At 40.9% G+C, this 26240-nt stretch overlaps 1 protein-coding gene and 1 long non-coding RNA gene across 3 annotated transcripts in view; one reads left to right on the top strand and one right to left on the bottom strand.

Annotated features, from left to right (window-relative positions):
• On the bottom strand, positions 1 to 25947 carry EDNRB (endothelin receptor type B). 2 transcript variants are annotated; one of them, XM_059902811.1, is made up of 8 exons: positions 25707 to 25947; positions 24367 to 24902; positions 9763 to 9875; positions 9423 to 9627; positions 7261 to 7410; positions 6725 to 6858; positions 5421 to 5529; positions 1 to 2553 (listed from the first exon to the last, which is right to left on the bottom strand). In XM_059902811.1, the coding sequence occupies exons 2-8, from the start codon at positions 24850 to 24852 to the stop codon at positions 2419 to 2421; spliced, it is 1332 nt and encodes a 443-aa protein (XP_059758794.1). In that variant the 5' UTR covers positions 24853 to 24902; positions 25707 to 25947; the 3' UTR covers positions 1 to 2418. The 2 variants fall into 2 exon arrangements, with proteins under 2 accessions (XP_059758794.1, XP_059758793.1); XM_059902810.1 differs by having other exon boundaries at positions 25689 to 25947.
• The window catches only part of LOC132352364 (uncharacterized), an 88293-nt gene continuing 87770 nt past the window's right edge, over positions 25718 to 26240 (top strand). Inside the window, exon 1 of the long non-coding RNA XR_009498690.1 lies at positions 25718 to 26199. This is a non-coding gene — a long non-coding RNA (uncharacterized LOC132352364). The remainder of the gene's footprint in view (positions 26200 to 26240) is intronic.

Below are 26240 nucleotides of genomic sequence, written 5' to 3' on the forward strand. Positions count from 1 at the left end.
TTGTTTACATAACATAGAATTAGCAACTACAGTAGTTGCCACTTTAAGTGACCCCAGAAAAACAAAATATATAATTACTTTACATGGTTATATTACAATTTTATAAAGTTAGCTACAGCATACCCATGCTTTGTTATAAACTGTATTCCTTTGGCCATATGTTGTAAGCTGTCAATACTAACATGCACCCCTATTAGCAAATATAAAGGAGAAAACAGTCTAAAATCGCTTATAAATCTTTTAAGTTTTACATCCATGTTAACATTATTTTTGTTCATTGTTATATTATACAGTCCTTAATACTAGAAAGTATGTTTTAAAGTTAAACAGTAGCACCTTTTCCCGTACTGATTTTATTTATGCTAAGAAATCATGCTTGTTTCTTACCAACCTTTGTCAGTATGTTAAAATTTTGAATCAAACATTTTTAGAAAAGCTACTGAACACAATTTCATTATAAATAATGCATGTATATACTATTTGTGTGCAGTTTAAAATTTGGCAAGATGATTACAGACCACAACTCTGACAGGGAGAAGGAAAGGGCATTATGATGCAGATGAGAAACAAAATGAATGGTAGTAAAATGAGCTCAAATTTAAATAGGAATAAAAAATATATTAACGAACTGAAAACAGTAGTAACCCAAAGTTAATTTAAAATCCGAAGTTTGAAATGTCTTTCGTGATGACAAGCATCTGAAAAAGTGATTGGGAAGAAATTAATAAATAAGCCTGGGATTTGTAAATAGATTCCATGTGGCACGTGAATTAATTACTGTCCTTTCCTTCTGGCCCCATTATTGGGGTTTTGGTAGCATCACATTAGATGCTGGCAGAAAACAACATTGCTCGCTTATTCTCAACATGTGGCTGTGGCCCTGGGTTACCAAAAAAAAAAAAAAAAAACCACGCAAAAAAAACAAAAAACAAGGGTAGAAACTCTGTTATATTTTAAGACAGAGTTAAAGCTCTTGGGCCCAATTTGTTCCTGAAGCCACTGTGAGAACATTGCACTGTTTTGCTGGAACAGAATCAGGACCTTTTGCATTGATGTGACGGGCAGTGACGAACATCAGGCTAAGGAAGGGAATTTGTCCCCATGGGTTTCCTCCCACCCCGTCTCATTTCCTCTGTCTTCCGTTTTCTCTTGTACATACTTTCACACACATCTCATCCAGGTTAACCTGAGGCACTTTGCTGGGGAGATGAAAGAATTAGGCAAGAATGCACAAAGTAAGAGGTTCTTAACAGTCTCAAAAAGCAGTTTTGCCTGTAAGTGACAGGAAAGCACCACATCCAGAATTCTTTTCTATTAGTTATTTACACAAATAATATAAAAATTAGTAATAAGCTTTACAGGTAGCTGTTACATTGACTCTAATATCTATGATCTTAAAAATAGTATTTTAACTATCGTATGATACATTGCCAGAGACCATCTTAACTGCAGCAGGGTGAGAAAAGATGCTGCTTTCTCCTTTGCCATGTGGACACTGCTCCAGGCAACTCACATTCTGTCCATTATGGGGTTCCTGGCATTTCTCCATTGTAAAGGTATGAACACTGGGGCCTGCCCTTCATTTAATCATCTACACGTTGTGTATTGTAGGTAAGTATTTACAGATGACAAAACTAAACAAATAGCATTTAAACTACAATAGTGAAAGAAGAAGAATGTTTTAATAATCCTCAAAAAAATTGTAGGTAGTATTTTCTTTGCAGAGTACACGAATAGGAGATTTCAAAGCAGTGTTTTGGGACGGCATTCCAAACCTTCTCTCTCTGTCCCTTTGTGACATTTGATCTTATCTGAATGTAAAGTTGAATATTTTCAAAAACTTCAATCTCTCTGATACTCCCTCCTGATCATTTAAATATGTCTCTAACATCAAACAAATACACCGGCTGAACTGCTTTCATATTTTGTCTCCAATTATAGTCCAACCAATGGTGTGAGGCTATTAATAGAAAAGTTCCTTTAAAAGATTTTTAAAATTTTAAATTGAGTAATTTAAATTTCATTTAAAAATTCTGTTTCGCAGCAACACATTTTTCCTTTGCATCAGATTCACCTTAATTTAAAAAATAAACATCTTTAGTAGGAATTCTGAGTGAGCTCAATTTAAACTTTAAGTGGTGTATGAATATACCAGAAGTTCTGAAGAGCCACATTGAAGTGCTGACTGTAAAGGATTAAGTGCTTTCACAATGAGGCTTTCTTAATTCTCATCGCTTTTCTTCTCAGGCTGTAAACAGCTCATAAAATGTCATGAGTAATTCTGAGTGTTAAGAAAATAATCACTCTTACATTTTTACATTGTTTTGTGCAAACACACAGTTGTTTTGTTTTGTTTGGCGGATGCCTCATTGTTTTAATGATTTCTGTCCAAAGTAAAGAAAATGAATATTCCTTCTTTCAAGATGAGCTGTATTTATTACTGGAACGGAAGTTGTCATATCCGTGATCATTAGCTTTGAACTTTAAGCACGACTGCTTTTCCTCCAAGGACTGCTTTTCTTCAAATGACTGGCACCAACAGCATAAGCATGACTGTACAAAACAAAGTAACTCGTTATAAGTTTACATCAGTTACACTATCACAGCCCTTCCTACTCTCCAGAATTCTGGCTTTCTTTGCATGATATGCAATTCTGCCAATTTCTTTCCATGCCCTCTTATTTTCCCCTTAAAACATGTAATTACATAAGTAGTATATGATAATGATTTTAAACTAGAAAATACAGAGAAGAAAAAAATGTACATAATTAAACTTCCTCATCTTTTAATTAAAATTGAAAGAGAAAGGCACTCTTAATTCTTGATACTTACTCTTGATTACTTGAGAAATACTTTTAATATTTGATAAATACGTAACTCAAGACTTTTTCCTATGCAAGTGGAAATATTACCACACACATATATACACATGACTGTATATGTGCGTGTTTGTGGACGTGTGTGTATAATTATGTTAATAAAACTGGACTATACATACTACTCCATGGCCTTGACAGTGACATAATCATCTTTCCATGTCAATAAACTTAATATTACATCACCATTTTTTTCAGCCACGTGTTTAATCTCATGTGACTTTTCAATACTGTTACACAATAAGGTTATAAAGTCTATGTGTCTCAGTTTTTAGTCATCCAAATTTTTTCTTGGATTTTTAAAAATCCTGTTCATTCTGCTTGTTTTCTGAGAATTTATATGTATAAGAAAATGTGAGTTCCATTGCTTTCTGTTCTGTAAAATGAGGGACCTGATCTGGTGACATTCTCCTCTAGCTCTAAAATCTATGAGTTTATGAGTGAGCAAAGAATTTTATAGACTGCCTTTGATTTTACAAGGAAGCTAAGTTCTCGGTTTTCCAATAATGAACTGCCAGCGGAACCAAGCAGAACCAAGGCACCACGCCCTCCAGTACAAAACCGAGCAGTTAATAATTAGGACAATAGAGCCACAGACTCAGTGTCTGATGCACATTCCCGAGTTGTTTTACAGGTACGGTAACTGCCACCAGAGGGAAAAAGCTAACTCCATGATGACCAGACTGTAACCGTGACATAAGCTGTGCCATCCTGAGCAGTATTGAATCTATGGCTAGCACAAGTCCAAGAACGAGCCTCAAGAGAATGGGATTAACATTATTGCTCATAATAATCTGTATCTTGGTGGGCAGCAAAATAATTGTAGCTTGCTCTGCCTGTATATGTAAGCACGCAACTACAATAAAATTGTCAGCAAAGAGATGTTACAGACCCATGCTGACATCTTCCACTCTGAGAATATGGCGTCCCATGTCAGCATGAAGAAGTTACAGAAGATAGACCTTTGCCCCTAATCCCATAGAAATGGAATGGTGTTTGACAGTGGGGAACTGAAAGCAGCTCTTTTGCCCCTTTCTTGTTTGCCCATTTCTGTTCCCCTCTAACCTTGAAAGAACTTAATTATAGGAATGAGATCACTAAGCAATTGAAACTAATTCCTGACTTATGCTCTCCTGAATGCACACCATGCCTTGTCTAACCTGTTGATTCTCTTCCTAGATAAAAAGAAGTAAGACTAGCTCTCTAGCCACAGTAGCCCCCCCTAAGCAAGCGTGCATGCAGACCCCTGGGGCAAGATAACATCTGAAGAGAGAGCCAGCCAGTCTGTCCTCAGGGGAGAAGCAGAACCCAACCTCCTGCCTGGATGATTCATTGAGATTCTTCCCCTTCCATTTTTCCCTTTAAAAACTGTCATGGCTGAGCAGAATCTTTGGTGTTGGTCTCTGGACACGAGTCCACCATATCCCCAGACTGCTGGCTTTTCTGATTAAAGCACCTTTCTTTTCTACTGACACTTGCCTCTCGAATTATTGGCATAGGAGTGGTGAGCAGCTGAATCTGGGCTCTGTTACACCAGGGACAAGTGAGTCATTCCCACATAAGGGAAGGGAATATTTCATGTATGCTAGATTGCTGAAGGAGTGAATGAATGGATGGATGGATGTTACACACAAATGCAAGCAGGCAAATGAGGAATAATTTCACATATTCCACATCAAGGAGCACTTCTCTGCTATAGAATGAAGGCAGAAAAGTGGAGGTAAAACCTGAATTAAACTGCTTTGTTTGACTCGTTATGGTCACCTCTGTATGAAAAAGAAACTAACTTAGTTATAATCTACAGTGTGCTGCATAGTCCAAAATCTTCCAAATATGGGAACAGTGCCTTTAATCATGTGTAGCTCTTATTTTATCATGTGATATTTGTCAGACATCAATGCATGCAATTTTTATTCATTTTCTGCGTAACTCTATGAGTAGAATTGATTGGTTGAGGTAGCAGGGAATGGTTGACTGGGATTTGCAGGCAGAAATCAGTTATAGTGATTTATGAGCAAAATTCACATCTAAAAAGAAACGTCTAGGGCTTCCCTGGTGGCACAGTGGTTAAGAATCCACCTGTCAAGGCAGGGGACACGGGTTCGAGCCCTGGCCCAGGAAGATCCCACATGCCGCGGAGCAACTAAGCCCGTGTGCCACAACTCCTGAGCCTGCCCTCTAGAGCCCCCAAGCCACAACTACTGAGCCCACATGCCACAACTACTGAAGCCCATGTGCCTAGCGCCGGTGCTCCGCAACAAGAGAAGCCACTACAATGAGAAGCTCGCGCACCGCAACGAAGAGCAGTCCCCGCTCGCCGCAACTAGAGAAAGCCCGTGCGCAGCAACAAAGACCCAACACAGCCAAAAATTAAATAAATAAATAAATAAATAAATAAGAAAGAAAGAAATGTCGATCATGTAATACTAGGGGAAACTGCAAAACAATTGACTAGATCTCTTTGGATAGAAATACTAATAGTTTGGAAGGGTTATATTTGATGCCAGATTAAAAAGGGCTTTTGATTTTCGAATACTCTCTTACCTTAAAGCAGTTTTTGAATCTTTTGCTCACCAAATACAGAGCTATTGGGTTAATACAGGAATTCAGGGAGGCCATGTTGATGCCAATGTAGTCCAATACCAACAAAAAGCTGCAAAAGATAATACAAGACATGTCTGTAAAAAAATATGCTGCTATGAACATATATTCTTTACAGAATTTTGTGTTTTTGTGAACAAAATAATTAGCCATTTACAATGGTTTTGACTTTATCACTAGTCTTTGCCTATTATGATCTCTCTCTCTGCCTCTCTCTCTCTCGTTCTCTGTCCCTGTCATCACCCCACCGCCCATGCCCAATTCTCTCGTTTAAAATGAAATCTCGGGACTTCCCTGGTGGCGCAGTGGTTAAGAATCTGCCTGCCAATGCAGGGGACACGGGTTCGAGTCTTGGTCCGGGAAGATCCCGTATGCCGCAGAGCAGCTAAGCCCGTGCACCACAACTACTGAGCCTGTGCACCTAGAGCCTGTGCTCTGCAACAAGAGAAGCCACTGCAATGAGAAGCCCACGCACCGCAACAAAGAGTAGCCCCTGCTCACCGCAACTAGAGAAAGCCCGTGTGCAGCAACGAAGATCCAACGCAGCCAAAAATAAATAAATTAATAAATTAATAATTTAAAAATATGAAATCTCTTTTGGAAGTGCTGAGGCTGGATGAAAAGAAAGGATTTATGGGCTTCCTTGGTGGCGCAGTGGTTGAGAATCTGCCTGCCAATGCAGGGGACACGGGTTCGAGCCCTGATCTGGGAAGATCCCACATGCTGCGGAGCAACTAGGCCCATGCGCCACAGCTACTGAGCCTGTGCGTCTGGAGCCTGTGCTCCGCGACAGGAGAGGTCGCGATGGTAAGAGGCCCACGCACCGCGATGAAGAGTGGCCCCCGCTTGCCGCAACTGGAGAAAGCCCTCGCACAGAAACGAAGACCCAACACAGCCAAACATAAAAATAAATTTAAAAAAAATGAGTAGAGGCTTCTTCCTTCAACTCTACCAAAAAAAAAAAAAAAAAAAGAAAGGATTTACAAAGTGCAAAGGAGGATCAGACCTAATGTTTTCAATTGTGCTACTCACTCATTTGGACAACCCTGGCTCTCCATTCCCAGTGTTCTCCTAAGTCCCTTTACTTCTCCCTTGGAAATAGGAGTAAAGGTAAAAAAATGGCCATCTTAATTGTTCCCTAAGGATTAGAAAAATGGTACTCTCTCTTCTTGCCAATGAAAGGAATCAATGGAAGAACTTCTGAATGGCATTTATTTACACAACTATTTCTATTTTACCTTTCTTACCTCAAAAGTTCACATCTATTGGGATCGTTCCGATCATAAAGAGTGAGCTTCAAAATCCTGCTGAGGTGAAGAGGAAGCCAACACAGGGCAAAGACAAGGACCAGGCAAAATACTGTTTTGGCCACTTCCCGTCTCTGAAATAAAACCACAGTCAGACACTGAATAGATGCCTCATTATAATCACAGTGTTCTCGCTTTCCAAACAAAATATTTAATATCGTTTACAAAAAATCAGTGGCATTTGTAAAAATTCAGGACACTGAGCTTTAAACTGAATAGCTAATGTGAATTAGACAGAAAATGATGAAAGATTCATCTTTAAAAAGTAATGGCTCTTTTCACATCTTTTTAGACTATGTAGAATATCTCCAGATAGATAATATAAAAAATATTCTTTGTATATTAAAAAATACCAGCACAAGAAAAAGGAAGTATGCTGTGGTGTATGATAATTTTAGTTTCTTATCACCATGATAATTTTCATATTCATAATCAGGATTGTAATCATGAGTCAGCAAATATTTCTATTTCCTTACCTGCTTTAAGTGATCATTTAAAGCAATTTGCATGCCACTCTTCTTTCTCAACATTTCACAGGTCATCAGGGTATAAAACAATGCAGTGATGGCCAATGGCAAGCAGAAATAGAAACTAAATAGCCACCAATCTTTAGCTGTCTTGTAAAACTATGGGGAAGAGAGAATGTTATACTTAATATTCCTCTGTAAGAAAATCTTACATATCAAATGTTAAATTAAAAAATACTCATCGGGCTTCCCTGGTGGCGCAGTGGTTGAGAGTCTGCCTGCCAATGCAGCGGACACGGGTTCGAGCCCTGGTCTGGGAGGATCCCACATGCCGCGAAGCGACTGGGCCCGTGAGCCACAATTGCTGAGCCTGCGCGTCTGGAGCCTGTGCTCCGCAACAGGAGAGGCCGCGATAGTGAGAGGCCCGTGCACCGCGATGAAGAGTGGCCCCCACTTGCCGCGACTGGAGAAAGCCCTCGCACAGAAACGAAGACCCAACACAGCCATAAATAAAATAAATAAAATAAACCCAAAAGTTAAAAAAAAAAAAAAATACTCATCAAGGAGAAATTATCTTCTAAAGTCGATCCATTTTATAAATACTATGTAGAATCTTTCAGGCCACGTCTGCTGAACAAATAATTAAATTAAATGAAACAAACTTTTCCTAAAAAGCATTTCAAGTCTCTAAGGAAGTGTGCTATCATTACATATAAAAATGTAAGCAATTGAGCAAAATTTTAAATATTTGGTAATTCAAATATTTTTGTCTTCACATATGCAAGTTATCCTTAAGGAATTCTTTGTGTGAAATACCACATCTGAATGGGTAAAGATATCCTAGTGTTTATGGGAGTTTTTCACTTTTTAACAAGCTTGTTTATGGGAAAAGCAGGTAGGAAGAGGTCTATATTAATCATTTACCTAAGGGATGTATACATCTAACCTATCAACTAAAATTCAAAGCTGCTTGTAACATGCCTTTTCTCTTATTCTTTTTCTGCTCTTTTTTTCTTTTCCTTCTTAAAATTGTTGTTCCAGGTATGTCTGCGTTGGAGCAGAATTTATGTAATCTATGCAGTACTTTTCCCATTTTAACTAGTAAGAAACAAGAAAACAGCAGTCTCATTCTCAATTTCTTTATTCTTTTGTTTACCATGATCTATACATATATTCATAAAGCTTTATCTCGTCTTAACGTGTAAAATAGAAAATAATCATTGATGACATCTGGACCAGCCCCCTTTGTATTAACTCCTCTTAACCCATTCTGTTGGGAAGAGCCTTTTACACTTAGGATCTATCTTCTGATGACCAGTATTACCATTCTTTTCCTATTTCCTGATTAAAAGCTCTTGAATAAATGGCCAAGATGAAGTTCTTTGTAACGGCAGCTTTCCCTTTAGAGAGAGGACAAGCTTGTTATTCACACCGAGCTTCACGTATTCACAGGGATTCCGATCAAACCATCCATACCAGGGCGACTTCTACTTGATCATTCCCTGGACCACACACTCCCTCTGATGACCGCTGTGCTGCTTCATACAGAATATGTAGTAGCTGCCAGTCCTTATGGGAATTTGAGTAGAAAAGCTATAAATTCAAATCGATTCTCTCATGTAAACTTGGTTTATCTGTATTCCTGAGCACCAGGGGATTCTTGGAGAAGTAGTGACCCAGCTTCTTGCAGCCCTGGGTCATTAGTCACCATTAACCCCACAGCCCTAGGACCTACACTCTTTTTTTTTTTTTTAAATTAATTAATTAATTTATTTTTGGCTGTGTTGGGTCTTCGTTTCTGTGCGAGGGCTTTCTCCAGTTGCGGCAAGCGGGGGCCGCTCTTCATCGCGGTGCGCGGGCCTCTCACTACCGCGGCCTCTCCTGTTGCGGAGCACAGGCTCCAGATGCGCAGGCTCAGTAGTTGTGGCTCACGGGCCTAGTTGCTCCACGGCATGTGGGATCTTCCCAGACCAGGGCTCGAACCCGTGTCCCCTGCATTGGCAGGCGGATTCTCAACCACTGTGCCACCAGGGAAGCCCCGGACCTACACTCTTAATTCATGCCAAGGACAGTCATAAATCAGTAGCTTCCCAAGAAGAGGAGATCAGGGGAAAAATAGCTAAATATTTATAAGGCAACAACAGAAAGGGGGACAAAAAAGTAAAATTTACCTGCATGAAGGCTGTTTTCTGAGTGGGATGGAGCAAACAGATTCTCAGATAACTTCCTTTGTAGTCAGTGGTAATCATATCAAAACCCACGGCTTCAGGGACAGCCAGGACCACGGAGACCACCCAAATTAAAACAATTTCTACTGCTGTCCATTTTGGAACCCCGATTCCTTTAATTCGACTCCAAGAAGCAACAGCTCGATATCTGAAGAGTAAAACATAATCATTTGCCAAGCTGGCAGAGCCTAGTTTTATTGAATTACACAGTTTATTTTCTAAGTAGCGTAGCAATCACTAGGATAGCGGTCAGGATATACCTGGCTTAGATATATGCTCTTACCTGTCAATACTTAGAGCACATAGACTCAGCACAGTGATTCCCACAGAGGCCTTCTGTATGAAAGGCACCAGCTTACACATCTCCACTCCAAAGGGCCAGTCCTCGGCAAGTAGCTGCATTGAGGAGACATGAAGCTCTGTTAGGGAGATTTTCACAGGGTGCCCTCTGAACTGTATGTATCACTTAGTGGAGACAAATGAACATGTAGAGTTAAAATAACAAACTCTAGTTCTTATTCTTTTTCTCATAGATTACTCCTTTGAAAAGCACTTGCGTTTGATATCTGGAACAAGAGAGTGGATTGGGAATAATGAAAGGGCAGCCGGTTCAGGAGAATTAGCTATACACAGACAGTAGCTTAGGGTCAAGGTCTCCTCCACTGCAGGGCCAACTGGGGCCAGTTGCTTAAGTTCTCCTTACAAGATTGGGCCTGCAGTGTTGAAAATGCCTCTCACACTGTTATGGAGTCTCAAATACTCAGCTGGTGGCCAAATCAAAATAAGGTTAACTAAAAATAGGTGACGTGGGACTTCCCTGGTGGTCCAGTGGTTACAATGCCACGCTTCCAATGCAGGGTTCCATCCCTGGTCAGGGAACTAAGATCTCACATGCCATGTGGCACGGCCCAAAAAAAAAAAAAGAAAGACAAATGTCTCTTAGTCAGAGAGACTAGACGACTCCTATGGAGAACAGTGTGCGTGTTCGTGTACTTATTCTTCACTCTAGTCAACCTGACTGCTCTGTAACTCAGCACACAGCTCCTTGAACCCAGCAGGCACACTCATTCCTTAGGGCTTCACTTGAGGTTCTTCCTTATCCTGGAAGGCTTTTCCCCCAAAGATCCACTTGGCTAACTCCTTGACCTCCTTCAGGTCTTACTCAAATCTTATCTTTTCAACATGACCTACCCTCAGCACACTATTAAGTATAGGAACTGGTCAGGCCTCCCCATCTCCCTCATCCTACTCCACTTCCCGTTTCAGCAACAACACTTATCAGCTCCTATTGTATATATTATAACATACTTGTTTGTTTGGTTAAGTTTTTGCTGTCTGGAACCCCTAGCCCATCAAACAGAAAGGAACTACTGCAATTGCCTAGTACAATTCCTGACACACAGCAGATGCTTAAATATTCAGGCCCCTAAAATATATAGGCAGTGGCTATCCAGTGAGCAAAAGACTTAGTTCTATACATATATTTCCGTTTATCTGACTTCAGACTATGCAACCATCTATTGTTAAACTCAGCGATTTTCTTTTTTAGGACAACTGGGTGTGCCCCACCCTGGTAAATGAATCACTTTAGGTAAACATCTGGGTCGAACGTTCATGAGGTTTTGAAAATAAAGTATTTCAAATCTATGTGTCTGTGTGTGCGTTTTAATGTTTTAAAAAATAACCTTCCAAAAGTGAAAACTATTTTGAAACACAATTGAGTCTTTCCGTTCTTTCACTCGTGAAGGTTCTTTGTGGAGTTTGTCATGCTGGGTGATTGTTCTGTAACTAGAGCGGCACCCAAAGCTGAAATGTGTGTTTCAGTACGAATATGACTCGGAGCTCCAACATGGAACCAATTTCATTTCTAAGGTAGACGTGAAAAGTTACACCGACATGTAGAACAAATGTTGGCATACTTACAGCAAATACGCTTTTTCTAGGGTCTGAAAGCCTGCAAGGCCAGGCAGGCAACAGAAGAGTGGAGGAAGCCAGGTGTAAGAAAGTCATTGGTGTCAGGAAATAATAGGGAACAGAGGGGTCTGGGGTAAATCCTGTCTAAAAGGAGCTGCTGCTAATAAACTTGATGTGATTTTTGCCAAGAGGTCCCCAATACAAAAGTATCTTGATTTTTAGCCCCAAATTGGAATTTTTATATGAAATCTCACAATTTGTAAAAATTGTCAACGAATTCATATTTTTAAAAAAAAAACACTATCAGATAACATTGTATTAACAAAATATTTTTATGTGTCAGACCAGCCTCTAACTTGTGACCTCTGGATTAATGAGCTGACTTATAACTCTGCTTGTTCATTCATTCATTCAGCGAACATTTATTGAGTACCCACTATGTGCCATACACCATTTGGAGTACAGAGTGCCTATCAGTGAACAAGGCAAACTCCCTGCTCTCATGGAGCTTACAGTCTAGTGAGGAAGGCAAACACAAAACACATGAATACTTAATATGGTGTCACACAGGGGGTGTCACCATATTGAAAGATTATGGTGGAATTTAGGGAGCTTTCTTGATAGGCTTCTCAGCAAGGTCTCTCTGAAGAGGCAACCTGCAGTAGGGACCTGACTAAAAAAAGTAAGCCATGCAAAGAGCATTCTAGGCAGAAGAAAGAGCAAATGCAAAGGCCCTGAGGTCAAAAGAAGCTTAGTGAGAGGAAGGGACAGCAAGAAGGCTCTCAAGGCTGGGGTCGAGTGGTCCAGGCCAAGTGTCTAGGACATGTAGCTGCGCAGGGAGGAGTCTGAATGGTTTTTTTTGGTTTTGGTTTTTTTGAGGAAATGCACTGCAAGATTTTGAACAGGGAAATGGAAAATGGCATCATCTTATTTATGTTTTTTAAAAGATCACTCTGGGGACTTCTCTGGTGGTCCAGAGAATCAGCCTTCCAATGCAGAGGATGCAGGTTCAATCCCTGGTCAGGGGACTAAGATCCCACGTGTCGTGGGGCAACTAAGCCTGGCACACCGCATCTACAGAGCCCGCGCGCTTTGGAGCTTGCACGCCACAACTAGAGAAGCCAGTGTGCCGCAACTAAGACCTGTGCAGCCAAATAAATAAATAAATTAATTAATTAATTAAAAAATAAATATAAAAAGATCACTCTGGAAGCTCAATGTAGACTAGAATGTAGAGTCAGGAAAGGAAGCTTTGATGAGAGATTGTGGGCTGAAACTTGTGGTGCCCTGGGGCTGAAAAGAATGGGTTATAGACTGGATATGTATTGAAAGCAGAGCTAGCAGGACTTGTTGATGGGTTGGATATAAGATATGAGGAGTCAGGAAACTCAAAGGGGTTGATCATGTGAATGGTGGAGACATTGGCTGAAATGGGGAAGACCCAGGGTCCTGCAAGTCTGAATCAGCTATGAACTCAAGGTGCTTTAAAAGACTTGCCAATTACTCTTGGAAACATAATAAAAAGATTCCAAACAGTTAAAACTGCCAGACCCAGTTTGGTACAAACTATCCAGGTAATATTCTGTCTAATCATTCTGATTGCCTTTATATGCACTGGGGCCGGGGGTGGGAAGCAAAACTAACACACATATGGTACTTACAAGGGACTAGGCACTATTCTAAGCCGTTTACACATGGTATATCATTGAATTCCCAAAGCAATCCTATGAGGTAGTATTACTATTACCCCCATTTTACAGGTAAAAAAACTTAGGGGCATTTAGAAGTTTATTAATTTGCTGTGTTGATTTTAAATATGCCCACAAATTCTTTGATAATCCTCCCTTCAAAAGATGAAGCCTCATTTTCCTCCCCTTGAACATGGGTTGGACCTAATGATTTGCTTTTAGTGAATAGAATGTGGTGGGTGTGATGGTGCGTGACATCTGAGACTAGTTCATAGAAGGCGTTATGGCTTCCTCGTTGCTCTCTCTTGGATCACTCATTCTGGGGGAGTTGCCGTGTCAGGAGAAGACTCAAGCACCCCTATGAAGACTCCAACAGGTGACAAGGAACTGAGGCCACCTAAAAACAGCTGGCACTAATTTGCCAGGTGTGTGAATGAAAAGATCCTCCAGCCTCAGGCAAACCTTCTGATGACTGCTGCCCTGCCAACATCTTGACCCTCATGAGAGACCCTGAGCCAGAACCACCAGCTAAGCAGCTCCTGAATTCCTGACCCACAGACAGAGTGTCAGGTAATAAATGTTATTCTTCAAGTTGCTAAGTTTGGGGGTAATTTGTTACTCGGCATTAGATAAACTAACATATTTGTCCTTGGTCACTCACTTAAGTAAGTAATAGATCCACATTTGAACCCACGTGGTCTGATTCTAGAATCTACAATGTTTTGAAGAAGCTGATCTTAGATGAAAAGTGTTTAGAATTAAATCAATAACAGTATTTTAAAACCCACAACTATGTGTCAAACAATGGTAAAGTATGTAGATGTAGAGTAAAAATTTCTTCTAACCCCCCAGCTATTTTATTCATCTACTGTCCAAAAATTTAGATAGTGTCAAGTGTTTTCTTGTCTTCAACGATTTCCAAATATGCAAATATTAGTATCACGTAGGTACAGCCATCAGACGACTCAAGATGAATGAGTGTCCGGTCACTGAAGGGAGAGAAGTCTGGCCAATGAAAATGAGCTCTGCACTGAATCCAGGCCCTGTTTTGACGTTACTATTGTTTTTGGCTCAGCCTAGAAATTGGATGATTGCTCTTCATACCAGTGGGAGGCCTGCAACCCAACCTCTGACCCAAGTTATCACAGAGGACAGGGAAACACAAACTGAAAATTGTAGCAATTCTCTTCAAGTTCAACACAGAGATAGTCAGAAACCTAATCACAGCTGAGAGATTACAGTTTTCTAATCTACCCTTCCAAAGGGAAAGAGACTGAAAAAAAACTCTTCACCATTTCAACCCAGACCTGAATGCTGCCAGTCCTGAGAGGCCACAGAAGGTGGGGGGACGGAGTGCCCACTTCTATTATTTTGCCGTCAGTCAGAAGGATGACTTTGGCAACCTCTGCTTCTCTGATCAGAAGCCTTTGTGGAGACACCAAGAAGCCTGATACCCTGTGAAAGAGACCACGCCTACTGCCGAGGCTCATGTCTGTCTGAATGGCCTCCAGCCTCAAGGCCTTGGCAATTTAGGGCTTGGAGCTTATTTAAAATGCAAAAGACGTCAACCTCTTGTTTAATAATAAACAAAGCCCTGGGTAGGGAAAAAGCTGTGAACTTAAAAAAAAAAAAAAAAGAAATCACTCTCAACCAAAATGTCATCTTTAAAATTTGGTGAAAGAATGTTCTTAGAGATTTTTATAATTCCTGGAAATTAACTATTTCACTATTTCTTGACAAAAATAATGACATCCAACATCTATAATTTGAAGTCCAACAATACAGCTTTCTTCTTGGTAGAGGAAATTGATTCTCCTTTATTGCAAGAGGAAGCAACTCTAACTTTAAACCAGCAATAATATATTCTTATTCCTTATTTGCAGTTTTCTCCATTCAATTAGATAATTTAAGGGCACGATCTGAATACTGAAGACAAATCATGCATGTAATCAAATCTCTCTGATCCCAAAAAGAATGTTAGAGTTCCATATTGTCTCTAGGTCCCTGCCACGTGAATTAAATTTTTAGGTCCTGTTTAAAACTAAGTTTGAATATATATTACCTACCATTTATCAAATGTGAGCCAGTCAGAAAATACTCCCATAACTGACACTGGTTTTCACATGGTGATGGCTCATCCAAGGAAGAGCTTTTGTTAGTGTTGGTCCTAGGAGCAATGTGGTGACCATTTGACAAACGATAGCCTGTCCTCATGCTGGCGCCTTTCGCCTAAGGCTTCTACTGCTTCCCTAGCACATTTCTTTTGTATGAGTAAAGTAAACACAAATAAATAAATAGACACTAGATTGAAAAAAGACTTGGTCATACTGACTACAAGGTTTCTACACAAGGATGGCCATGATTTCATAACTTTATGTTGAAACAGCTGTTTGAGAAAGAAAAAAGTCAACAGAATCTGAAAAATTATTTTATATCATATTTAAAAATTACTTTTATATTAAATATATATTATATAATTTTTTAAAAACTTCTAAAAGGATAAATAACATGAACAGAAAATAAATATCCTTTCTGTAAAAGTATGATTAAGTGAGTGCTACAAAATCTCTCCAACTGGGGGATTTATATTTTTCAATTCTTTTTGTAATTAAAAATTACATTCTCGAGAAATTAAATGGAGAAAATCCTATTAATACACGCCACTCTTAATGCCCAAAGGCATCTAGCCCCGTAGAGTCAGGAAATGCCAAAGTTAACCATCTTGCACTAACAAATGTTCAACTGCCTCATTAACCATATATACCATTTTCCTTTCCTATTTTTTTTTTTAAATTAACAGTATACACTGAGCTTTAACTGTTTCTTTGTTTCAGAATATTCTACAACATTTTTAGTGCCTAGCACAGTGCCTGGCACACAGTGACCGCTCGTTAAATGTTGTTGAATAACAGTGAATGAATGAGTTCATGGACGAATACATGAATCTGATCATAAGGCAAAAATCTTGTGATAAAAGTTTTGTCATGAACTTTTCAGTTCTCATATTTGAAACAAATTCTTTAGGGAATTGGGATGATTGTGCATTTTATATATTGATTGATTTTTGTATTGTCTAGTCCATGCCCTCCTCCCTTCCAGATGATCAGGTCTTCTTGACACATAGAGCCAGGGCCTCTGGGATTGAGGCGTTGGCTCTTCTCTTGGACTTCTGTCTTCCAAGCAGGCCGGAAAAGGTGGAAAGCAAAATTCCTCCCCTCCCCTCTCTCCCCTACTCAAACCTATCAGGGAAATGACTTTTAAAAAACAGAACCTACTGTTTCTCACTATCTGATGGGATTCAGTGAGGTGCTTTCGTTGTAAATTTGGTGGAGATGGACTCAGGAAGCATAGAGACGCTGTAAGAGACAGTCATTTAAGAAGGTAGGTGAGCAACACATTAAAAATGACAACTAGGGCTGCTTTGCCGGATTGCTGTCTGTTCCATCTCGTGATGAACTGTGAACATTTCTTTCAAATGACTGGCATTATAGAAATGTTTTTACAGTCAGAGTCAAAAGAAGGAAATAATGGAGTGGTTGTGTTTCACAGGTTTGGGGAAGGGTGTATTCTTCTGCTTTTATCTCTGTTTCCTGTAGCAGATAAGAGCTTTTCTGCAATTGAACTGGCGTCTTAATAAGATAGTACACCCTCATTCAAGGATTTCCCATGTTGGATCTCCCTTTCTTTTTTTTTTATTCAAACATACAGTGAGAATTTAAGCTGCTGGTCAAGTGCATAGAAAATATTTTCTTGACATACGTTGCACCCTTGCCCTTGGGGACGAATATCTGTTACCAGTTCCATCCTGGGTCCATTAAAATGCACTTAATCCCTTAAAGATTAGGCCATGTGGGTTAGAGTATGTGGATGAGGAATAATGTCAGCTTATCCCCCAGGGGTACCATTTAAATACCACAATATGAACAGTGCCCCCTGGAGCTGTGCAAGGCAGAGGCCCTGTCCTAGGAATCTGTTGTGTGCACACTGGCAAAGAGAGAGCTTTCCACTGCTCTGGAAAGATTCCTATCACTTGCTGAAATAGAAGAATGACTCCATTAAAATGAATTAAGTTTCTGGAAACAAAATCTTTAAGGGAAGCAAAGAGATAGAAAAAAGATAAAAAATAAATATGTCTTAGAGAAACTTAAGTTCACCTTAAATATATATCCCTACTTTTGTTACAGTGAAATTTATTTCCAAGTCTGTAGCAGGCCAATAAATAAATGGATTGCTACTCTCCTATTACCTGAACTTAAAAACTTATCCACAGTTTGTGCTTAAAACCTTTCATTGACATGTCACATATTTTGAAAAGATTCAACTAAGAGCATTAAGACATGCTATTCACAAACCTAGCTTTATGGTCAGATTCACTTAGCTGAGCTGGATCTTCTAAGATCACTGTGACACCTGAAGGAACTAAAGAATTATAACCTGATGGCCTCATGGCTCAGAAAGTGACTCTCAAACTTAAAGAATTCAACAAATCTTATTAAGTATTTTCATGTCTTACTTAAACCTAATTCTATCCAGAGAATGGCTTATGGGATAAGCTATGGTGAGAAAGCGTTTGATTACCACTGAATTCAAAAGCCTGTTAATATAATTTGAAAACACTGTTTTGAGGGGGAAGAAGATATGTACAAAGTAAACGTCCAGAGAATAGGCTTCCTTCTTTCTGGAAACCATGATGAAGCTAAGGAGGAGAGAAAGAGAGGGGACACGAGTTAGGAGGTGTGAATATGGCTGGGAGACTCAGGGACAGAACACTGCTTGATAAATGCTTCTGTCAACTTTGCTAATACACTTCTGACTCAAGAACAATCCTCTTTCTCTCTCTCTTCTACCATCCCAGTTTGGCCGTTTTCTTGTTCCTTTACATTTTCCCCAGAGGATCTATAGGGAAAGAGAAAGAATAAATCTCTAAAGTAAAAGCACTGGAAAGGAAAAAAGTCTGAAATTAGAGAAATTGCTGACTAAGGTATATCCATACACCATGCTCAGCTATCTCTCAAACATAACCAACCTCTTCTTAACTTTGCAAAGTCCTGAAAGAGAATGTTTCACATCATAAATTACCTCTAGAATCTTATTTCAGCTCAGGCTTTATCTGTCAACACCCTTGAGAGCACTTAATCATTGATTAGCATTTGGCATGTTTCTCTAAAAATCATCAACTATAGCGTATTAGCCATACCTTATATGGTTTTCTTTGGAAAATGAAGACCCTGGCTCCCTGGCCTTGAAACAACATGGTCTTGGCTGTGTCATCCTCTTGTACAACTATGGAAATGCCTTCGATCTTGAACGATTCATTTAAAATGAGCAAAGAAAAAAATGTAAAGCCTTTGATAGATAAGCCTTACCACATTGAAAGAAACATTGCCTTGACATTTTAAGAGCCTTGGATTTATGGAGTGACCGAGTGGCAGATCAAAGGCAAACACAGGAAGTACTCTAGAGTTAACCTGGGGGACATTTCATTGCCCAAGGCCAAGAGTTTGCCCACCATTTTGTCGCAGCCAACATGTGAAGCAGTGAATCAGAAATAGGAAGTCTTGAGTTTCTGGGCTATTTGACATCTGCTGCTATTGACCTATTATTCTGTTATGGCCAATATTCTCATACATATAGAAAAAAGAACAAAATTTCTCCCTCTTTTTTTGGACAGTTATAAAAATATGAGTATAACATCTTTTGTCAACAAGCATTTGTCTGGAATTGATCGTTGCAGGCACTATGCTACGTGGGTGTTGGGGGGTTAGCTTTATTTATTAATTGACTCAAGGTCATTCAATGTTAATAGTCTTACTCTTTATTAACACTTTTAAAATGTTAATACTTCAAATGTGCTTAATTAACACTCCTTAAAAATTTTGTTGCTTTAAATAAATGAACCTCAAAGGTATCTAAGTTCTGTTTTGGGTACAAAATGCTTCTGCTACTAAGATGTCTTTAGACATCACAAAAATGTCACTAAAATATCTCAGTTACTTAACTGGAAATATGCACAGTGTTGTTATCTTGGGCAAAATTAGACTCCTCTACCCAATGATACCTTTACTTCTTGTATTGCTCTATATGCATAAACTGCATTTACTAATCAGAAAAGTATAACTTCGAAAGTTAAATTTGCTGGTCCTTCATTCACTTTACTTCTAACTATGAAATTAGTTAATTATATGCAGACTTGTTAAGAACTAGAAGTAGTCTAAGACTGGATAGTGAGAACGGTGATTTTGTTCAGAAAGACAGCTTTGATTGTGTTACAAGCAGGAATGTCTGACTACGTGACAAGGTCACTTCGCTCCAAACTCATTTGAGGGTTCAGTGAAGCAATTCCCATTTTGACATACCAGCATTTTAATGTTACAAGTACCCCACCTTAAGTAGTTAAACGTTAAAGGTCAGTAGTTTTGCTTCTCAGAGCTATGAAGGCAGCCTCTTTGACTCTAATAGTAGCTTACGAAGTCTTAACAAGAAAACTATCTAGAGGCACTCCAACGGGTCACCAGCTCAATTTTTAGAAAGCTCTCCATCACCACTAGACATCTGATTATACTTGGATCCTTATCAAAGTCTGCCCATGTAGCTATCTGTCATCAGTTTCCAAGGAGATTTGTTTTCAAACTCAATTTGCTTACACATAAAGGAAGCTATATTTATGTTATTTATTATATTTATATTACATTATATTTATGTTAACTATATATCTATTGAGTCAGTTATTCCATGCAAATACAGTACAAAGAGAGTGAACTTGTTATAATTTAAAAACTCATTGTTTGCTCAAGCATTTTTAACTTCTTAAGATGTTAAGAGAAGTGAAAGAAATTTTAACTTCAACCTGCAATCAAGGCTTGTTAAAAATCACTGCTAAACTAAACCAAGCCATACCAACTAACTAAACAACCAACCACCAACAACACAAAAAACTTCACAGCATCTACAAGTATACCCAGCTCTTCCTATACAGCTTGGACATTGGTGCTACTCCAACTTACTCTAGGCTCCTATAGGCAACAAATGTCTAGATTATTCCATTCATTTTGGTCTACACAGGAATGGCACAATAAGTAGCTTGTGAATAAGGAGATACTCATCCTCTCATCAGATGCTTAAACACTGGTTTTGGGGTCAGGTACATACATGGACCATGTAAATACTGGCATAGTGACCCATGTATGTATTAAAGATAGACATTGATACATATATATGTATATGGAGATGTTACATAAAATAGTGATTCAAACAAAGAGTACAACAATAATTTTGGGTACAGTATGGCAATATCTATCAAAATTACAAATGCACATATCCTTTGATTCAATCATTCTAATTCTAGAAATTTACCCTTCAGATATAGTCACACATGTGTGCAAAGCCATATGGACAAAGATGTTATTTGTAGTCATGTTTATAACGGCAAAAGCTGAAAAAAAACCCCCAAGTTTCCATTCTTATTCACACACACACACTCACACACATTCTAATAACATTTATTACTGGCTTACTTTGTGCCAGGCACTGCGACCAATGATATTCACCTATGTACTTATGCATCTATACATTCTTATAACATTTAATATATTTATATATGCATATGTATACATATATATTTTTAAACATCCTCTTTGGACGCTTGCTTTTTCATTTTTCATCTGGATGCTCTTATGTAATGCAGTGACAGCCCTAGTGTGCGCTGCTGAGAAGGAGAAACGAGGCTTTTATTTCCAGCAGGTTCTCATGATTATCTGAAGCTCTTTTAGAGCTTCGATTTGCTGAGTCTCCCACAACACCGATCTATCAGGATTGCCTCCTTGACACAGGAGCCCTGGCGAAAAGACTCTGTCTAGAAGTTTCCAGAGAAACAGTTCCCTGAGGGAGTCAAAGCAGAGTAGACACATTCCCTGGGGTTTGTCAGCCCTCACAGTAGCCTCTCCCTGTGAAGTCCCATCCCGTTCTACAGCCGCATCGAGGAACATGGCTCCCAGCCAGATCTATGACATTTTGTGGTTTGTCAACTTTACTGAACTCTAGATTTACTGAAGTCCAGATTAATGTAATAGATTCACGTTGATGTTTCTGGGCCTGTGGGTAAACCAACAGAGGAGCTGCGGGATTTATGAACCCTCAGAAATTGTGAATGTACATTATAGTATCTATTAATTATAATGTATATATAAATTATCTATTTCTATATTAATTATATATAACATATAAGATGGATAATTAACTGGATTCTCAAGAGAATAATAACACCCCACAAAAACAAAATTAGAAATCGCTAGTTTAGAGATTCAAGTCCCCCACCTTAGGATAAATTTAAATGGCACTCATAATTCACTTCATTTGCTTTGTATGAAGTATAATACTTCACTACTCTGAAATTATAAATGCATTTTTTTTAACTTATATGGTGTCACAATTATTTAAGGGAAAATGGCTTTTAACTAGCCCTGGATTAGGTGTTTTTGTAAATAAAGCCTTCAGAATAACAAACAGCGATATTATCAATATTATACATTACAGATCATCTGAAGGGGATTTCAGGAGATAGAAATCTTCAGATGACTCAAAGTAAAACTGAAAATGCTTACCAAGTATCCTACTATGTAGTAGTGTGTCCCATAATTGCAGCACTGCACTCAAATGAGGTCCTAACAATACTCCAGGTTGGAGAAGGGCAATCTACGCTCAGCTCACTCTGTGAAGGGGGCCAGGAGGACCACGGGTTCTAGGGCCAGAAGGCCTGGGTTCAAGCCCTAGTTTCATCACCTTCTAGTGGCGTGACATCGACCTTCTAGTGGTGTGACATCGAGCAATTTACTTCTTTACCTCTCCAAAATGTAGTTTCCCCATAAACCAGGGGTGATAACAATACTTCTTCCATAGGGTTTGTTGCAGTGATTTAACGAACTAAACCAAGTACTGAGTACATAATAAATGGTAGCCATTATTGTTATATCTCAAGTGACACATATTTATGCACAATATAAAAATAAACCAAAAGTCACTATGTAGGGTTCACTGATGGCAAACCTAGTGATGGGACCTAATTCTATGTGATGGATTTGTTCATGACCAAAAAGGATGATTACATGGCCAGATTTGTAATGACTCAGTTTGTTTATTTCAGAAATAGAAACACAGCTTTAACAGACTGAATGGTTTCAGGCAAAACGTTGTAACTTCCTAGGGAAATCATAAAGGAATTTGAAAGGAAAGGAAAAGCTGTGTGTCCTTTGGGAGTAGGATATTCTCTGGCTTATCGAATGTAATAATTTAGCCAGACAGAGAAAGTAAGATGGTCCTGGAAGAGCTGATTTACATCTGATCTGGAGGCAAAATGCCCTCAGTCCAACCTTCCATACAGCACGTCATCTGCTGGCTGACTTAGGAGGGTTTCTAAATGGGCTGACCATGTGGGGTTTCCTGGGACCTTCCTAAACAATCTTTCACAAAACTCTGTGCAAGCCGAGCAAAACTAGATGTAATCTCCCTTTTCAGAAGGATCTTATCACTTATTTAAAATTTCTCACAACACCTTGTACTCTAAAATTTCTCAAGTCAGTTTTGAGGAATTGAATTGAAATTCTCCTGCCACATTGGAATGGTAAGACTTAGTCTGTAGGACTCCTAAAATGGGTTCCTTCTGGCCCTAATGGAGCTGTGGCTGCATTTAAAGGACCCATTTCAGCCTGTGCTTCTCCCAGGAAACCCTCAGAGTTCACAAGAGCTGGTAGCCATGCAGGAATTTAGGATTTCATCTATTTATCCCTCATTTCTGGGAGTGTTGCCTTCTAGGACGTGGATCCTAATCCAAATCCTGTCTCTAAACCTCAGAAATCTCTAGAATTCCTTAATGTATGCCTTGTTGGATTAGGATTTCCAGAGATTCATAAAAGGCAATTTAAAGGCATGCCATCTGGTGACTTCTCCTGCCACAAAGATCAAAGTATCTCCCACAATCCTTTCCTAAACCAACATGCCTTTTCCTTCCCTTGTACTGAGCCCAGGACTAGCTTTAGGCAAATCCCCAAAGTACATTCCCGGTCCCTTACACTTTTGATTCTGTTTTTATGCATGACTTCCTATTGCTGGTTACGAAGGGGAAGCAGAGTTTTACAAATTTGCATCATCCTTTAAAATTTTCCAGCTCTTTCACTTAGGCTATTTTTCTTAACACCACAAAACCCCAGTCGATGGGCACTAGAAACTTTATTGTAGAGTTGAGGACACTGAGGCCCAGAGATGTTGGGAAGTGTCCAGAGTTTCAAAGCGGGAGTCAAAGAGTGTAGGGGTTTGTGTCCTGCCCTAGCTCTTCAAGCCCGTTCCCTCTGATGCCTGCGGTAATCACATAATGATGTTAGCTACTGAAACTGTTAGAGACTTTATGTTCAGTGTCCTTGGTTTTGTCCACAGTCATTGATGGGGTGCAGTTTGCACTTTGGAACCTGACAGATTGAGCCTGATTCTCCTCACCTCCATCACTTACTCACTGTGAGACCTTGAACATCCTATCATCTGTTAAATGGAGTAATGTCTACTCATGGGTTGGCAGAAGGAGTAAAGGAAAGTAACACATCTATCCCAGCGCTTGGCCCATCGTAGGCATTCAGTAAAGGGTAGGTACAGTATGGTCATTCGCAGCAGGTGAACTGTGTTTTCCTACTCTCCTGTCTGGGTCTCTTTCTTCTAGGCCGTTTGTCTCCTAAAAACCTATTTGAGCCCCTCTACTGTTAGGGTCCTTTAAGAAAATGCTTCCCAAGGTTCGTATGCATTTGAATCACCTAGGTATTTTAAGATGCAGATTCTGATTTAATAAGTCTGGGTTGGACTTGTAGTTCTAACAAGTTCTCAGGTGATAACAATCCTTCCAGTACATGAACCATCAGTTTCTCAGTAGAGAGAATGTACCTTGTGAGCTGGATTTAGGGACAAGGTCCTTCAGGACCAGTGGTTCTCAAACCTTACGTGCAGGGCTTGCTAAAATACAAACTACTGTGCTTCACCCAGAGTTTCTGGATTAGTAGGTTTGAGGTAGGGCTATAAGATGTCATTTCTAACAAGTTTCCAAATTATGTTTATGCTGCTGGTCTGGCGACTATGCTTTTTCCAGGCTTAGCAGTGGGCTACTGAAACCAGAAGGAAATTTGGTTCCAATGATTACTGACTTCTAGGAAGGGAGGGATCTTCGTGACTAAGCTTCCTGCAAAGGCTCTGGCATCTCCCCCTTCCTAACGGTATGCCCTCCCATCGCGATATTAGCAGGCACCCTTTACCTTGTAGACATTGATGGGGATATCAATGACGATGTGCAGCAGGTCTCCCAGGGCCAGGCTGGCTATCAAGATATTAGGGCCGTTTCGCATGCACTTGTTCTTGTAAATGATTCTCAGCAGTGTGGAGTTTCCGATGATGCCCAGCACGAACACTAGGCAGGACACCACCGTGTTGATGTACTTGAAAGTCTCCTTGATCTCGATGGGTCTTTCGCACGGGGGCGGGGGGAGGGTGCGCGGTGGGGTTCCCGCCATTCTCCCTCCTTTCGGCATCTGCGGAGATGCGGACGACCGCTGCACGCTGGCGTTGGACCCCCTGGGCCAGGAGGTCTTAGTTGGGGGCGCCATTATCTCTCCGGCCCCCAGAAGTGGCGGAGTGGCCCCGGCCGGCGGGAATCCCCTCTCTTCAGCCTGGACCCCCACCACGCCGCAGGCAAGGATCAGCGCCAGCAGGGCGCGTCCGCACAGGCTGGGCAGCGGCTGCATGCTGCTGCCTGCTCCGGGGGGAGTCGGGTGGCCACTCTTCAGCTTTCAGTCTGGAGAGCAGCAAGGGAAGGAAGACGGGACACCCGGGTCAGCTACCCCAGCCACGCCCCTGCAAGCGGCTAGCGCAGAGCGCAGCCGCGCCCGCACTATCCGCGCGCAAAAGTAACTCAAGTTTGCGCGCCAGTGGGGGGGTGGGGGGGACTCTGGCGCGTGTGACCCGCCCGAGCCCGTCTCCTGCCCTTCCAGAACCAGCTTCCGCTGGTTTTTCTCCCCTGCGTCTCCCGAGGGGTAAATGACTCGCAGTGGGGCGGGGTATTCTGGAAGGGGTGTGACAGGGAGGAAAGGATGGGTGTCTAGAGCAAAGCTTTGAGCTCCTGTGTTCGTTCTGGCTAAGCGCGCGTGGGGACGGGGGGAAATCAAGGCACCTAGAGGCCAAGGGATGTGCCAGTCTCTGCATTTGACTCCTCAGGAACCCGGGATACCCTGTGTCTGGACGCCCAGACTCCTTCCTCCCCGCGGGTGAAAGCAGCTTCTTCCCGGCTGCCTGCGCTCGGGCTCCCCCGGACCCCCCGCGAGTGTGCCGGCTGACTCGGAAAATCTCTGGGACATCTCAGTTCTGATTGGGAGAGTATCTGCATTAACGCGGAAGCTTCTGTGCCCTCCAAGTGGCTTCAAACACTCACGCGCTCTCCTTCGCTCCAACTCCATTGTAATTCGCTGTATCCATCCATAAAAAAAAAAAAAAAAAAAAATCCCCAAAGAAGTAATCCAAGCTGAAGCCCCCAGGATAAGGTTCCATCACTGATTTTAATGCAACACCAAGCCAGAACTTTTACCTCGCGGACCGGACGCACCAGGCGCAGGGGGACCTCCTTCCCGGGACGCACTTGGCTCGCAGCTGGGCTCCAGGCTACCCTGGAGCGGAGCGCGCCTCCCTCCAGCTGCGGGCGGATCTGGCTCTGACGAAACGCTGAGGGAATGCCTGACCGTGTAGCCTCCGCAGCTTGCTCGAGATCCTTGCTGTCCCTAGACAAGTACCTTTATTCATTCGTCCCTTCCCCATCAATCACCGCCAGACTCCTCCCGCCCCTTGCGGCCGCGCGGCGACCTTTCCCCTTGAGCGACGCCTGGACTGCATCAGCAGGACCTGCCCGCTGCCCCAGGGGGCAGTGCTCGGCCCGCGACGCGTCCTGAGGGGCTGCGGAGTTGTCATGGTTCTCAGGTCTTCAGATGATGAGCCCAAACCAAGGGCAAGTTTTCACACACCCCGCGACGCTCGAGGCTTCAGACTAGACCCGGGCTCTGAATTAAACGTGTTTCAAGCCCGCTAGGACTTTTCAAAGAAAAGTTAAGTATCCCGCCGTGATACCTAAACCTTGATTAGTTGT

The sequence above is a fragment of the Balaenoptera ricei genome, chromosome 18 (genome assembly GCF_028023285.1).
Source record: "Balaenoptera ricei isolate mBalRic1 chromosome 18, mBalRic1.hap2, whole genome shotgun sequence".
NCBI classification, from domain to species: Eukaryota; Metazoa; Chordata; class Mammalia; order Artiodactyla; family Balaenopteridae; genus Balaenoptera; species Balaenoptera ricei.

Excerpts from the sequence above, each read along its gene's own strand:
- EDNRB (XM_059902811.1), bottom strand. The coding sequence starts at position 24,852 with ATGCAGCCGCTGCCCAGCCTGTGCGGACGCGCCCTGCTGGCGCTGATC. Across the intron at positions 9,876-24,366 it reads TCCCCATCAATGTCTACAAG|CTACTTGCCGAGGACTGGCC; the intron begins GTAAAGGGTGCC and ends TCCTCAATGCAG. Across the intron at positions 9,628-9,762 it reads TGTGCTCTAAGTATTGACAG|ATATCGAGCTGTTGCTTCTT; the intron begins GTAAGAGCATAT and ends TTTACTCTTCAG.